The following is a 14,531-nucleotide window of genomic DNA, read 5'->3' as shown; positions in this document are numbered from 1 at the left end:
GCCCCACCGCAGCCTCACCTCCCACGGACCCGGAGTCCGAGTCGGTGACGTGTGTGATGGAGAAGCGGGACGCAGGCGCTGGTGAGACAGTGAAGCGAGAGAAGGGGCTGGGCTTGGCGGGCGCAGCGGGGACGCACGGGGTAGGCTCCTGGGCCGGCGTCGGCGGGAGGCCATCGTCCCACTCGAACCCTCCGCCTGCGAGGTGCCCGCCGTCAGTTGTGGACCGGATGGGGGAGACACCGCCCGGAGCAAGAAGTCACGTCCAGGCCCCGCCCACCAGCTAAGTCACAGGCCCACCCCCACCCCGCCATGTTGCCCCGCCTCCATGAGGACCCCACCCACCCCGTTGCCCCACCCACCCCCGTTGCCCCACCCTCGCCGCCGCGTCACCCCGCCTCCAGCTCACCCTCTTCGGCCGCGGGGCCGTCGGGGGAGCGGTCAGCCCGCCGAGGCCGGCCGGGGGTGCTGGGGGAGCCCGGGCTGCCCACCGGGAACGTGGGGGACGACTCCTTGGCGCCAGGGAAGGGCTCCCCGAGCTCCCGGGTGGGGCTTTCCTGGAGGATCAGAACAGCACGAGTCTCCCATGGCTTCCCGTCCCGCCGCAGACCCCCACTCCGCCACGCAGAGCCCACCCAGGGCGGCTGCCCACCTGGTCGAAGAGGTAGACGGTGACGTCGTCGAAGAAGGACACGGCTTTCTTCTTGCGCTCCAGGTCCTCGCAGAAGGCCTCAGACAGCAGGCTGGGCATCTTAAGCAGGCTGCGCAGGTTGCGCGCACTCTGGCTCTCCGCCACCACCACTGGCACAGGCGGCGCCTCCTCCTCGCTCTCCTCGCTCGGCTCCTGGATGCTGTAGCAGCGGAGCTCCTCGTCCGACTCGTCACTGTCTTCGCTGTCGTCCTCTTCCTCCTCCGGCCGCCCCTCTGGAGCCGCGAGGACTGCCGGCAGGGCCAGGCAGAGTGGGGTTCTGGGGGCACCTGGACCCCCTGTCCGTTCCTGCAGGCCCGACCCTGACAGCAGTCCCAGGGTCTCCTGGAGCTCGGGGCGGTGGCCTTCTGAGCTGGGCCGGACCGGAGTCAGCAGGAAAATCTTAGAGTGCCCGGGGCTGGGCATGGGTGGCGCCTGGGCTGGGTCTTGGGGCCAGGGAGGCTCCAGCCTGGGGCCCCCGGGGCCGGCGCTTGGCTCTGGGGAAGAGCCCTCAAACAGTGGCAGTGGCGGCACCTCCCTGGGGCCAGAGCCCTGTGCCTCCCCAAACATCCCCGACTCAGGGGAGGGCAGTGCAGACGGCAGCCTGGGGCTCTTCAGGCTCTCCAGATCGGGCTCTGGCCCAGGGACTGGGACACCTCCTTGCTTCTCCTTGGGGCCCAAGGGGGGCTCTGGCTCCGTGTCCAGGTCTGAGAAGTAGGCAGAGTCGCGGTAAGGATTCTTCTCGCTGAGGCCACCCAGGGAGGCGGAGAGACGAGTCTCTGGCCCGGGGCTCTCACCCTCTGAGGCCAGCTCCTCCAAGGCCTCAGGCTCACAGGGCTCATGGGCCTCCTTGAGTACAAACTCAGGGGACTCATAGTTCTCTGTGTCATAGCCGCTGTCCAGGGCTCGGGGCTGCCCGCCAGGGGTGCCAACAGCTAATGGGCTGAAGACCTCAGAGCCGCCATCACTGGCTGAGGATGGGATGTCCAGGGAGTCCAAGGAGTCGGGGGTCCCCACCTGCTTCTGTAGGGAGCGGAAGGCTGGTGTCACATCTGGTTTCTCAGCCTGCGGGCCGTCGCTGGACAAGTCAGTGAAGACACCAGAAGTGGCCTCAGTCGTGTCTTCGTCTTCACTGCCTGGTGCCTCCAGCTCAGGGGAGCTGCTGCCACTGTCGCTGTCCAGGGCCTGGACTGGCTCAGTGGCAGGCTGTGGGCTGCCAGTGGGCGTGGGTGAAGCAGGCAGGGTGGGCGGGGTGCTGGCCTCCTCGGCAGGAAGCAGGGCTCCCTCTTGGGATGGGGATGGGATGGAGGGAAGGGGCAGCTGGAGTCCAGCAGAGCCCTCGGCCTCCTCTGCAAGCCTGGGCTCTGCCTGGGGGCTGTCACCACCACTTCTGGCTGCCTCTGTCCACGGGGATGTGACCAGGCACGGGGCAGGTGTCAGGCCCTCAGCAGGATACAGATGGGGGAGGCCAAGGCAGCGGCCCATCTCCTTACCAGAGGAGGCCCCCTTTGGCCCAAGGAGAGGCTCTCTGAGGTCCTCTGGGATCAGAGGATGGCCCAGCTCAGGGACGGTCTGTAGGGCCTGCTTCACACCAGGGCAGCAGTCCGTGTAACCTGAGAGGCCCGGGACCCAGAATTCTGGTGCTCGGTTGCTGCTGTTGTTGTTTGCAGATACATTGGAGCTCCAGTGTCTGTGCTGGGCAGCCCTGGGCATCCCAGCCTCTCCCAGCTCTTCCCCACCTGGGGATGGTTGGGCCCTGGAGCTCGCGGAGGGGGATGTGCCCAGCGGGTCCTCAAAGAAGGGCGGGCAGAATGCCCCCACGCCCCAGTCAATATCCTCTGCTCTGGGCTCCGCCAGCATCGGGGTCTCTGGGGAGGGTGAGCGTGAGGTGCAAGGCAGGTCACGGGCATGGCTCCTGCATAGGTGGTAGTCGCAGTGGCCCCAGGGGCCATCAGCGGGCGGCGCGTGGCCCAGCAGTGGCTCCATGACCAGCGAGGCGGCCGTGCTGCCGTCAGAGTCGTCATCATGGTCGCTGCCGTCGGGGCGCAGGGTGGCAGCGACGGTGCTGGGGGCACAGCCGGCACAGTCGGGGTCGTGGCCTGCGGCAGGCGCGGGGTCTTCCAGGCGGATGAAGTACTCGCTGCCCACCGAGGGGCTGTGAGCGCTGAGCACCGGCACCACGCCTGGGGGAGCACCGTCAGGGACGCAGAGCTCCTGCAGACGCGCGTCTCGGCCCGGGCTCAGTGCGCCCTCAGGTGGCGGGAAGGCATCGGAGCCGCGGCCGGCTTCCCACTTGTACTCGAAGTTGAGGCCACGGCTCGTCTCAGTCACCGTCAGCACGTCATCACCATCCGTGTGGAAGCTGTCGCCAGCAAACTGCTCCAGCAGTGGGAAGGATGAGGTGGCCGCAAGCTCGCCCATGCCCCCCAGTGCCATGCCTGCCGCCCCCAGCCCGGGGCCCACACTGCCCCCCACAGGCCGCAGTGAGCGCCAGCGCCGCTCAAACTCCTCCTCTGCCTCGGTGGCACCCTTGGCACACAGGTAGGACAGCAGCAGGTGCACCTCCTCGGCCGTCGGCCGCTGCTCAGGCTGAAGCCAGCAGAACTGCATCACCTCATACCTGCGAGAAGGGATGCCCTAGGGCTCAGTCCCTGCCCCCCCCACGGGTGGTAGTGCCTGGCCAGGACCCCAACCCCCAGGGAGTGAGCCAGTCCGCCCTCAGCATGAGGGTCTGAGTTCCGCCCCTTCTCACACTCAGAATCCCGAGGGCAGTTACGGGCATCTCCTGAAGTGGGCGCGGTGGTGTGGGAGACAGCAGTGGACTAGGGCACTGTTCCCTCAGCTCATCCCTGCCAGGGCTGCAGGCAAGTTTGTGTTTTGGATAAAGCGGCCATTCCAGTGTAGGCACAGGGTGGGGCCCAGAGGTCACTGCTGGCCGGGGGGAGCCACTTACGCTCTGGGGACTCGAAGCACCCCCCTTTGTGTTGTCCTTCCTGCTGGGGACACCCCCAGCCCCGCCTGGCCTCACAGGGTCCTCACCAGCGGTCAGAGAGGGTCAGCTGCAGCTGGGGCTTGGGCAGCTTGAGCTGCTGCTCCCGGACCGCATAGGCCAGCACCTGCCGGTCGGAGTGGTGCGGATAGGGCTGCGCTCCCAGCTCGAAGAGCTCCCAGATGGTCACGCCCAGGGACCTGTGGGGGTGACAGCCATCAGAGGGCAGGCACGGCTGGCCAACGCACGGCTCCAAAGGGTCTCGAAGACTTGGGTGCCAAGGGCAGCTCCTGTCATCACACCAGCAGCCAGAAGACGGCGCCTTCCTTCAGTAAATGGGCAGCGTGTGCCCCCTGGCCGGGTCCGAGCCCACGCCCAGGTGCTTGGACAAATAAACGCCAGACTGGCCTCCCACAAACCCAGTCCATTTGTTCACTCGTTCACTCCCGTGCCGGGCTGAAGCGCAGACACTGCCAGGTGCAGGAGATGCCCTGGAGAAGCTCCCAGTCCTGCCAGGCACCTGTGGAGGCCAGAGGGAGGGAGTGTGCCAGGGTGTGAGGCGGAGAGAGGGGTGAGTCTAGGGACACCCCAGCCAGCAGGCCAGGCAGCCAGTGCACGCGGGGCTGTGAGAAGGCAGCTGGGATCTTTCCAGTGGGCGGCAGCTTCACCCAGCTCCCGGGGACCCCCGGCTGTTCCACGAAACTGGGGCCATGAGGGACAGCAGATTTGGCGACAGAGACGTCACAGTGGCCCTGGCCAAAGCCGTCTAGGGGAGGGACCCCAGTCAGTGTGGGCTGGTGGGCAGGCAGGGGAAGGTCAGCCAGAGGGAGAGGCGAGCGGGGGAATGGAGTGTCCGTGACGGGTACAGTTAATGGCTCAGGGGAGACCCCTGGAGAGCTCAGGAAGGGGGACTGGGCCCTGGATCCAGGCCCTGAGGGTTTATCAGGAGCAGAGGGGGGCCAGACAGGCCTGGGAGGCTGGGAGGAAGCAGGAGGGGGAAGCAGAGGCTAGTCAAGGCCAGGGACAGGGGACCACCACAGCCAAGCCTCTAGAGGCTGTAGTCCTGGGTCCCAGCACCCGCTCTGTGCCCAGCCCCAAGCCTCCAGGCTGCAGTCACAGGAGACCGCAGCCCCACTGTCCCCTCTCAATGGGAACAGGTGCTACCACGAGGCCCCACGTCTCATCAACTTGCCCGAGTGCTCTGACCCTGATGTCTTCGGGCATCGGCCCAGCGGGCCCTGGGAGGGGCAGGGCTTCCTCCACAGACCCCACCGCTCTGCCAGCCCAAGTGCTGTGGGCCGTGGCACTGGGCAGCGACAGGGGGCCCCAGAACCCCCACGACCTCACCTGGGGGTGTATGTGGCCACCTCCCACAGAGCGACAGGGCTGCACAAACACACACGTCCTCACACACGTGGCCTTGCTTGGCGCGGCCAGCCTGCATCCCCTCCAATGCCAGGGAGCCGGCAGGCGGGTGGGACTCAGCCCCCCAGCGCCCCGCATCCTCACTGGACACTCACGCGGCACCGGACAGGGCAGCCATGAGGGCTGACAGCCGCAGGTGAGCATCAAGTCGTCGGCTCTCAGGGGTCCAAGTCCTCATGGCGACTGCCGGGCCCACACTCACCACACGTTGCTGGCCTTGGTCTGGTCCACCACCAGCAGGTTGCAGTGCACCTCGTCCACCAGCTCAGGCGCGATCCAGCGCAGTGGCACCCACAGCTGGTCAGCCGTCACAAAGTAGTCCTCCTGTCGGCACACGGGACAGTGGTACCCCGCGGGCAAGTGTGGCCGGCCCTGCCCCGGCCCGAGCCGGCCCACTCACCCTGTATTTGCCGTGAGACAGGCCATAGTCGCCGATCTTCACCGTCAGGTCGGCTGTGAGCAGGCAGTTCCTCAGAGCCAGGTCACTGAGGGTGGGAGGATGGGAGGGTGGGGTCAGCTGGCAGTGCCGGGCTGGGGCATCCAGGGCACTGAGGGGACTGGGCCGCTTGTCGCCGAGGGCATCCTGGGCTCGGTTCGGTCGGTGGGTGGGTGGAAAGGGGCATCTCAGAGGCTGCCCGCCCTGCCCCTCACCCAGCACTGGACACTTTGAGGGTCTGAGTGGATGGGGCCACACATGTTAGAAGGCAGACAAGGAAAACGAGGCCCAGGGCCAGCTAGAAGGTGCCCAAGGGCTCTCCTTGGACGAGGTCTGCCTCACTGGAACCCCATCCCCTGACCCCAGTCCACTCCCCTGCTTCTCCTGGGACACCAGTCTGCTGAGCAGTCCCTCGGGGGCGAGCCAGCCCAGGGACACCGCAGTCTCCTCCCGCCCGCCACACTGCCACCCTCAGCTCCCTGAAGGCAGGCATCAGTGAGGCAACTGAGTGCCCCAGGGTCCTGCCCCTGCCCTGTGCACACACGGCCCCTGGCAGGGTGGGGGTGTGGAGTGCCCGCCCAGCAGTGCCGCTCACCCCCGCCTTTGCCTCCCACCCACGGCCGGCCTTGGCTGCCGGCTCCTCCCCTGCCTGCCTTGTGGCCCCATGGGTGTCTGGGGCCCAGGGCACTGGGGCAAACGCGGGGTCAGCACACATCGGCCAAAATGCTGCTGTGCCGGGGCCACAGATGGGCGCCTGGGGCTGGGTGGGCTCGGCGGGCCGGTCGGGAGGCTGGCAGCGGCCCTCTTCAACAAAATCACTGATGCTGGAGTTGCCTGTGTCATCACTCAGCACCAGGATATTGTTGGGGAGGACGGCCCGAGTGCTGTCCGCGGCTGGCGGGGCCACGCAGCGCCACTTCTTCCGGCATGTCCCCCTACGCTGGGCCCTGGCCCGTCTGTCCGAATCCAGGGGCCAGGGCGGGAAGCAGGACAGAGCCACCCCTCCCTCCGGGCCTGAGAGAGACAGAGGAGAGTAGGGGCCGCCGTAGGGCCACCAGGCGGCGCTGACCACCCTGGCGACAGAGGATGGGCTTCAGGCCCTACCGCATGCCCAGCCAGGCCAGCTGGACAGTGGACGTCGCCTGGCTTAACCCTCCTGCAGAAGCAGGTGTTCAACTCCCATCTGCCTGGTTATTATTTGACAAGATCCCTTTGTACAGTGGTCCCTAGAGGCTGAACAAAGACTAACCCGGTTAATTGAGGATCCACCTCACGCGGCCCCCGGAGCAGGTGCGGAGGCCCTGCAGAGCTCGTGGGCCACCTGCGCCCTCACCTGTGCACGTAGTTGTTGCGATGCAGGTGCAGGACGCCACAGGCCACCTCACAGGCCATACGCTGCAGGGTCAGAGGGTCGGGCGCCATGGACTCTGCCACCCGACAGCTCCGCAGGTAGCCCTTGAGGTCCCCCTGCCGAGAAGGGCAGCACTGTCACCTGCTGGTGGGGAGTGGGTGCCCGTGCAAGCCCACCACCCGGCCCCGCCCTCCTCAGCAGGGCCCACGGGGGGACCAGGCATCCTGCTGCTGCCACAGGGCTGCCGCTGCCCAGAGAAGCCCGTGTCCGCCCCCCAGGGGCCAGCTCTCAGTAGGATGACCCCGCAGGCAGCGGACACTTTCCCCACACTGACAGCCCCAGCCCCAGGCAGGCTTGCGGGCCAGCAGGGTCACATCCCGCATACAGACCCCTGGGGCCCAGATGCTCGCCACCTCTCAGCTGGTGGGTGGCAGACAGGCCACACGAGCAGTGACGCTGAGCCTGGGCGGAACCCAGAGCCGGTGGCCAGAGTGTCCTCTGGCAACTCCTTGACCCGCTGATGACCTGCTGACGCCGCTCAGCTCCAGGGAGGGCCCAGGCATCCTGGGGAAGCCCCGGGAGGCTACGCCAGGAGTCCAGAAACTAGATGGTGGGGGGGCCCACGTCTGTGGAGGCCGCCTCCCTGTCGGCAAGCGGCTCAGCCGTGTGTGTGTGTGTGTGTGTGGCGGGGGGCCTGAGAGCAAAGTACGGGCGAGGCCGTGGACTCGACGCAAGGGCCGTGAGCCCCCCGAGCGGGCCGGGGCGCCTCTCAGGAAAACCTCCGTGACTGGGAGCAGCACAGGCAGATGGGGGAGCCCCCCTCCCCTAGGGTACAGTGGAATCCCAGCCCGGACGGCCGCTGTCTCTGAGCGGGGGCCACCTCCTTCCTCCCCCAGGCCGCCTCTGGGAGGTAGTGGTGCAGAGCCACCTGGACCCCACTTTGGGGGGCATGTGAGGCCCAGAGGGTGGGGGTGAGGGGTCCCCGGCTCAGCAGGAAGGCCAGGCCCACCTTCCAGTAGCGTAGGGCAGGGGCTGGAGGGCCAGGGAGCGGGCGACTCACCATCGGGCAGAACTCCATCACCAGCAGGTAGGGCGTCACCTCGGCGCACTGGGCCAGGCACTGGAGCAGGTTGCTGTGCTGCAAGGCCCTGTGGGAGCCAACAGGCTGCCCCCTGACTCGCACTCAGGGCAGGGCAGGAGCGGGGCAGCACAGAGCTTGCCTTTGTCTACAGGGCCCACAGCCCCACCTCCCGGCCAGTGGCCCACCCCCTCCTCCGGCTAAGCCTGTCCCCAGGTGCCACCCACCTGTAGGGCTGCGCCTCCTCCAGGAACTGCATCTGCTCCTGCACGCTGGCGCTCACCTTCAGCTCCTTCACCACCACCTGGGTGCTACTGATGCCCGAGTTCACCTCCCCGAGGAATACCTGCGGGGCAGGCGTCACCAGGTGGGCGGACTCCACCGTCCCCAAGCTCTGCCCCCAGCCTTGCTCTTCCAGCCAAAGCAGTCTGTTTCTGTGCCTCAACGTACTCATCTGCAAAATGGGTTCTGGACCGCTCCTGGGAGAGCGAGCCCTCGTGGCTGTAATACTCCGTCTTTTGTGTCTGCCTCCCCTAAGGTCCCCGGCTGTTCTCAGAGCTCTGGGGGTCTGCAGTGAGGAAGATGGACTCCTTGTCCCACCCAGGCTGGTGGTCAGGGAGAAGCCAGGAGCCAGACACTGCTCCCCATCCCTGCCCACTCAGAGGCATCTCCCAGCATGACACCAGGATCTGCAGAGAAGAGGCTGCCGGACCCTGAGGTCCCCAGGGAGGGGCCCAGTAGAGTGCGCCTTGAGAGGGGACCCCAGGGCTGGGGAAGTTTCTGGGAGAAGCAGGTCGCCAACCCACCCTCTCCACCTGCCAGGCAAAAGAGCGGACCACGCTGCCAGTCCCTCCCCCATCCCCACCAACCCCTGGGACGGCAACTCACCTTCCCAAACCAGCCGTGGCCAATCTCCTCCAGGTACAGGAGGCTGTGCCGGCCCAGATCTGTGGACTTGAGCAGCTGCACTGTAACAGGGCAGGGGGCTCAGAGAGGCCAGCTCAGCCTCCATCATTGCCCCATCTTCTCTCGCCTGGCCCCTAGAGGGGCTGCCTGCATGGCCTGTTCTGGGGAGCCACCCAGAGCCCCCTGCTCCCTCCTGATGGAGGCGGCCATCAGGAGCAGGGCACCTGCTGCCCAGGGGAGCTGTGGATCTGCAAGCCGCATCCATGCATCTTTCTGAGTGGGTCTGGGAAGGCTGTGCCCCAAGCTACAGGGACAAGCCAGGCTGGAAACATCAGGGCCTGGAGCCGGGACCAGCGCACAGGCAACGCTGGGCAGGCAGTGTGGCTGGGGCGGAGGCCATGGGGAGGAGGGCAGTGGAGTGGCCCGTCCCCTCACCCCTGCCGCAGGCTGGCATTCCAGCGCCAGGCACGCCAAAGGCTCCTTTGTTGGGGGCTGCTTGGCACAGCCCTGTACGGAACACACTGGGCCCATTCTCCTGCAGGCTGGGCTGGGTGAGGTCAGCAGGCAGGAAGGGTCAGTGAGGGCCCCAGAGGAAGGGCCAGAGCTGCTGAGCCCACCCACACCCCGCCTGTGCCCCAAGGGATTCCCCGAATTCTGCTCCCACGCCAACTGCCCGGAGGGCCCAGGGGACAGGCTGAGCCTGGCAGCCAGTAGACTCCAAGGTGAGGGGCTGCTCCCAGGGACTGGAGACCCTATGGAATGTTGACCTTGATGCTGAGCAGAATTGGGGGTAAGGGGTCCCACTGGGGCCCTGAGTCCCGGGGCTCCTCCCCCTGAGGTCCAGCCTGGGGTCTCCCCAAGCAGGCTCAGCAGTCTTGACAGTGGGGCAGTGATGGAGGTGGAGCGTGCTGACTGCCAGCCAACGGGAAAGGTCTCCTGGCAGCTGCAGGAGGCGTGGCAGGCCGGGTCCCGGGGTTCTGGGGTCCGCACCCAAGGGGCAGCACCTACAGAGCCAGGCTGGGGAGCCTGAAGGCTGGGCCATCTTCCCCCACGGTTTCGAGGGGTAGTACTTGCTGCCCAGGTTTTTAATCCTTGACCTCCAGGTGGGCTGCCCTCCCAGCATCACCCAAATCTCTCCCCTCCCCAGAAGCAGGGCACCCTATAAAGGACAGAACAGAGCTAAAAACTAGAAAAAAGCATGCAATCACTGCCCCCTCCTGGATCCCTGTCCCCCCGCATCCCCAGGGACAGTCCCTTAAGCGGTAGAAGACACTGGGTCTCAAAGATTCCTTGGCGTCCCAGGCACACACTGCCAGGGGCAGGTGACAGGCCCAGGCCAGGGGTACAGTGTCCCCTGAGGGGACCCCTTGCTCCGCAACAGCTCCTAGCGTCCAGCACTGTCAGCACAGGCTCAGAAACTCCCATGGTCACCCAGGAAGGTTGGGGGGCTTCCTATAGCAGAGACCCCACCTTCAAGATTTTATGGGGTGGACCTTTGAGTCACTCAACAGAGTGGGACCTGAAATTCCTGCCTAACTGGTGAGGTCTCCTCTAGGAGACACCTGCAAGGGGGGGGGAGTGACAGTCATGGTGCAGGGGGTGCTGGGCCCAGGCCAGCACCTTGGAGGCCCCCAGCCCATGGCGAGGGCTGGGCTTCGGGGTGGGCAGCACCGTGGTCAGGACCAGCAGAGCCCAGAACACACGCAGGCGGGGCAGGCCTACCCATCACAGGCCCTGGTGCCAACAGAGCCCCCCCTGGGCCTGACACCCTACTCAGTGAGCCTGGAGGAGCTGGGGGTAGGCGCAGGCCTGACCTAGGAGCTGCCAGGGAGGGGGCCTGGGGCCAGGGACCCCACCCACCAGCCTCCAGACACAACTGGGGGGTTCTTGCAGTGCTGAATCAGGCAGATGTGGGTTCAAAGCCCAGGTTGGCCACTGACCTTTAACCTCTGGAGTGTGGGCCCTGCATCTGCCATGTGGGTTGCCAGCCTGCTGGGGGGACCACGGGATGGGGCGAGTGGGAGACATGGCAAGGAAGCCACAGGAAGAGGCCCCGCCTGCACCTGCACGCGCTGGGGGGACCCAGGCCCCTCCTTCCCCCACCCCAGGGTCCTGAGCAAAAGGCTCCACCCACAGAAGGAGCCCCAAAGAGCCCCTCCCCCCCAGTGGGTGGGCCCTGCTCCTGGGCACCACGGAACCCATGTACGGGGTCCAGCATCCCAGGGACCGCAGAGAAGTCCCTCCTCCCAGCACATAGGTGCCCACCCCAGGACCAGAGGGAGCAACCCCCACCCCCTTTGCACAGTAGCCCCAGCTGGCCCAAGCCTGCTCACAGCGCCCCAGGTCCCAGCAAAAGGGGACACACACCAGCTCCTTGCCTCCCCTCCCCGGGAGCACTGACCCCAGAGCCACACCCTACGCCCACCACCTGGGCCCACCTGGGGGCTCACTCACCTGAACGCCCGGGCTGCTTGGCCATAGGCAGGGAGACCTCGGTGAGTGGCAGGACATACACGTCAGGCCCGTTCTGAGCCGCTGCTGCCGGGGAGCCCTGTGCCGAGAAGTCGGCCGGGTACTCTTCCCCCTCGGCATTCTCAAACTCCTGGGCCAAATGGGTGACACACGCGGTGAGCTCCAGGGCTCCCCAGAAGGGGGAGGGGCAGGGGACAGGGGGCAGGGCAGGGAGAGAACAAGGGGTGCAGGCCAGCTCTGAAAGGCCCCTTTCTTCCCAGAGCCCCGCTCCCCCCAGCAGCCCTGCCAGCTGCCCCCTCCACCCACCTCCTCGCTCCTCAGGGCAGAGAACAGACCCCACTCCTCGGCTGCCCCCTCCGCAGGGGCACCAGCTGCCCCAGGAGGGCGGGGTTTGGTTTGTGTTGGGTGGGGAGTGGGGATTCACCTCCCACGGGCAGAGCCTCAAGGGTGGTGGCCGTGAGCCCCAGGGCAGCCATGCCTCGCCCAGCCTCAGCCCACCCACATCCATGCCTACCAGGCTCAGGGCAGGGTAGGCAGCACTGGTTGGGGGGGGGGCGGCTGGAGGCCAGCTGCCCCTGCCCATCCAGAGTCAGCCCTCCACGCCGCTCAGCCACCCCACCTCCCAGCAGCCTTTGCCCTGGGCGGGGGTACCCCATGGTCAGTGGCTTCAGGGTCGTGGCTGGGGAATCCAGGACAGGGGCTCCATCATCCCACCCACCCTGACCCAGCAGACAAGAAACTAAGCGCCCCTGCTCCTCCCAGACAAGGAGCGTTCCTGAGAGCCCACCCCCCGGCTTCACCCCCAAGCAGGTGGTAGCTGGCAGCACCACCTACCGCGGCCATCTGCCTGCAGGGCCCCTGGACTTCGACCCAGGAGGGCGGGCGTCTGTCCGCTCCCCGGGCTCCTTAAGAGCCTGGCCCTGGGCACCGGGCTGGGCCCCACCTGGCCCGGCTATTTTCAACTTCAGCTGCCCCTTCGTCTGTCTGAGGAAGCCCCCTCACATTCCTGAGCCACGGCCAAGTCTCCCAGGAGCCCTGGGCCACAAGCAGAACCACAGTACTAGCGCCACAGGCCTGCCTGCCTGACCAGGACAGACCGCTGCCAGGTGGGGAAACAGGTCGAGGGACTTCCAAGCAGCTGCAGCGGGGCCGCCCCTGTGGCCAGGCGGCTGGACTAGGAGCCGCAAGGCCTAGGTTCCCTGCCCGGCCCTGTGACCCGAGGACACTCCTTTCTCTGGGCCTCGATTTCCTCAGCTGCAACAGGGAGGCTGAGAGCCCTCTGGGTGTCCTTGCGGGCCGGTCCCGGCCTGTACCTAGAGATGACAGAGCCACTGGGGACAAGGCCTGCAGGGACTCCCCCTCTCCAGGGCCCGGGAGACCACCCTTGGGCCCCGGGGCTGTCAGAACCAACCCCCTCGCCCTGTAATCCCAGCTGCGGCTCCGCAGAGGCACAGACGCCCGCCCACCCACCCACCTCGGGGTCTGGCCCTGGCCCCAGCCTGTTACCTGATGGTGCCACCTGGAGGCCCACCGGATGGAGCCAGCAGAGCGGGTGATCAGATAGGACAGTGTGAGCATCACTGCCCAGCCCCTTCTCCCAGCACAGCTCCAGGTGGGAGAGCCCAGCACTGGCCCCCCAGAGCCCAGGCGGGAGCCTGCTATGCAGGCAGGCCCTCCCACTGAGGCGCACTGGTGCTGGAATGTTCCGGGCACCATGTTCCCAGGAGGTGAGGAGGGCACGGGTAGGAGGGGGCCGCACTGGCCCTTGTTTGGGGCCTTGTTCTCACAGCATCCTGAGAAGGGGCTGACATACAATAGCCTCAAGGCCCAGCCCTGGCCCCCCCTTTCCCCTCCCTCCTTCCCCTCCCCTCCACCCTCCCCTCCCCTTCCTTTCCCCTTCCCCCTTCCCATCCCCCTTCCCATCCCCCCTTCCCTTCCCCCCTTCCCATCCCTTCCCCCTCCCGCTTGCTTCTCTGGCCCCAGGATCCTCCAGGAAAATGCCAGCATCGCCTGGCCCAGCCCACTGTGTTCCTGCAGGCCAGGGAGACAGGGCTAGGCATGCGGATACCCAGGCAGGGGCTTGGATGCAGAGCCGAGGCTCCCAGGGCCATGGCCCTGCTGCCCAGGCCCTGAGCTCCACCAGCCCACCCCTCAGACAGCTCTGGATGGCCCTGCCGTGAAATGTGGCAAAGACACCTTTGTAAAAGGCAAGTGCTGCGCAGATGCCAGCTCCCCGGCCCCCCTGTGATGAGACACAGCAGGGGGAGGCGGAGGGCACTGCTTCTCTAAAATGGGGGTGACCAGGCTGCAATGTGGGTCACTTAGTATGGAGATGACTGGGGTGGCAGGCTGCTGTGCTGGGCCACAGGACAGCCCCTCCCCTCCTGACCTCACCAGGCCCGGGAATCTGACCTCCAGCCAAGGGCGGGGCAGCTGAGTGGGCGGGAGAATGACCACAGGCGGCGCTATGTGCTAAGTCGGCAGAACTCAGCCCACAGGGCTGGGGGGGTGCTCTGGTTGGGCCCCTCAGTTCCCAGCTTTTTCTCCTGGTCCTCCATGCTCAGAGCTGCAGCTAAAGGTAGGGAGCAGCCGTGGGCGCTTCTAGGATTGGGGAACAGCGCCCCAGGGATGCCTCTGGGCCACCATCCTTAGGAGGGGCACCTCAGCCCTGGAATCCTGCCCAGGATGACCCCGGGAGCTTAGCCCTGCCAGGGCGGCCAGAGAGAAGGCGGGCCCAGCCTTCTAGCTGATGCTCCATGAACAGTAATGATCACTCCTGCTGTCCTACCGCCCTGATTCCCACGTGGCGCACAGTCCTTTCCTCGTGGGGCAGAAGACGCCCAAAGTAAGGTGACCCCAGCCAGAGAGGTGCTTCTGATGCCGAGAAGCGTGTCTGGGCAACTTTGGTTTCCCTTTGCTGATTCGAACAAGCAGGGATTCAAGGACCCCCTAGGCATAGAGACCCCTCCCACAGCGGCTCAGGAGCCCCCGTGGCCCCCTTGAGGCCCATCCTCACCGTCCCGGGGTGCACCGCACACAGAGGCCTGACCCTGAGCTGGGACATGACAGCGTGAGGCCATGCCTCCCCAACAGGGGGACCCAAAATGGGGGAGGCAGTGGGAGGGGCCCCTGACAGCCCCTAGGCCTCTCCCATCGGCTGCCCCCAGAGGAAGGGCTGTGGGGTCCTGG

At 66.6% G+C, this 14,531-nt stretch overlaps 1 protein-coding gene across 14 annotated transcripts in view; it reads right to left on the bottom strand.

Annotated features, from left to right (window-relative positions):
* The window catches only part of AATK (apoptosis associated tyrosine kinase), a 45,350-nt gene that overhangs the window by 8,334 nt on the left and 22,485 nt on the right, over positions 1-14,531 (bottom strand). For 5 of the 14 annotated variants that reach the window (XM_073797220.1, XM_073797225.1, XM_073797219.1 and 2 more), the window contains 11 exons: positions 11,325-11,472; positions 8,853-8,932; positions 8,192-8,532; positions 7,947-8,034; positions 6,869-7,002; positions 5,500-5,584; positions 5,302-5,423; positions 3,725-3,874; positions 650-3,305; positions 407-554; positions 19-195 (listed from right to left, as the gene is read on the bottom strand). In XM_073797220.1, the coding sequence (XP_073653321.1) occupies positions 19-195; positions 407-554; positions 650-3,305; positions 3,725-3,874; positions 5,302-5,423; positions 5,500-5,584; positions 6,869-7,002; positions 7,947-8,034; positions 8,192-8,532; positions 8,853-8,932; positions 11,325-11,472 (4,129 nt within the window). Of the gene's footprint in view, positions 1-18; positions 196-406; positions 555-649; positions 3,306-3,724; positions 3,875-5,301; positions 5,424-5,499; positions 5,585-6,868; positions 7,003-7,946; positions 8,035-8,191; positions 8,533-8,852; positions 8,933-10,810; positions 10,863-11,324; positions 11,473-14,531 lie in introns of those variants that run through there. The other 9 variants (XM_073797222.1, XM_073797223.1, XM_073797229.1 and 6 more) reach the window with 8 other exon arrangements.

Source organism: Tursiops truncatus, chromosome 20 (assembly GCF_011762595.2).
Source record: "Tursiops truncatus isolate mTurTru1 chromosome 20, mTurTru1.mat.Y, whole genome shotgun sequence".
NCBI classification, from domain to species: Eukaryota; Metazoa; Chordata; class Mammalia; order Artiodactyla; family Delphinidae; genus Tursiops; species Tursiops truncatus.
The sequence above is the reverse complement of the archived record's forward strand: the minus strand, read 5'-3'. Positions and strand labels throughout refer to the sequence as shown.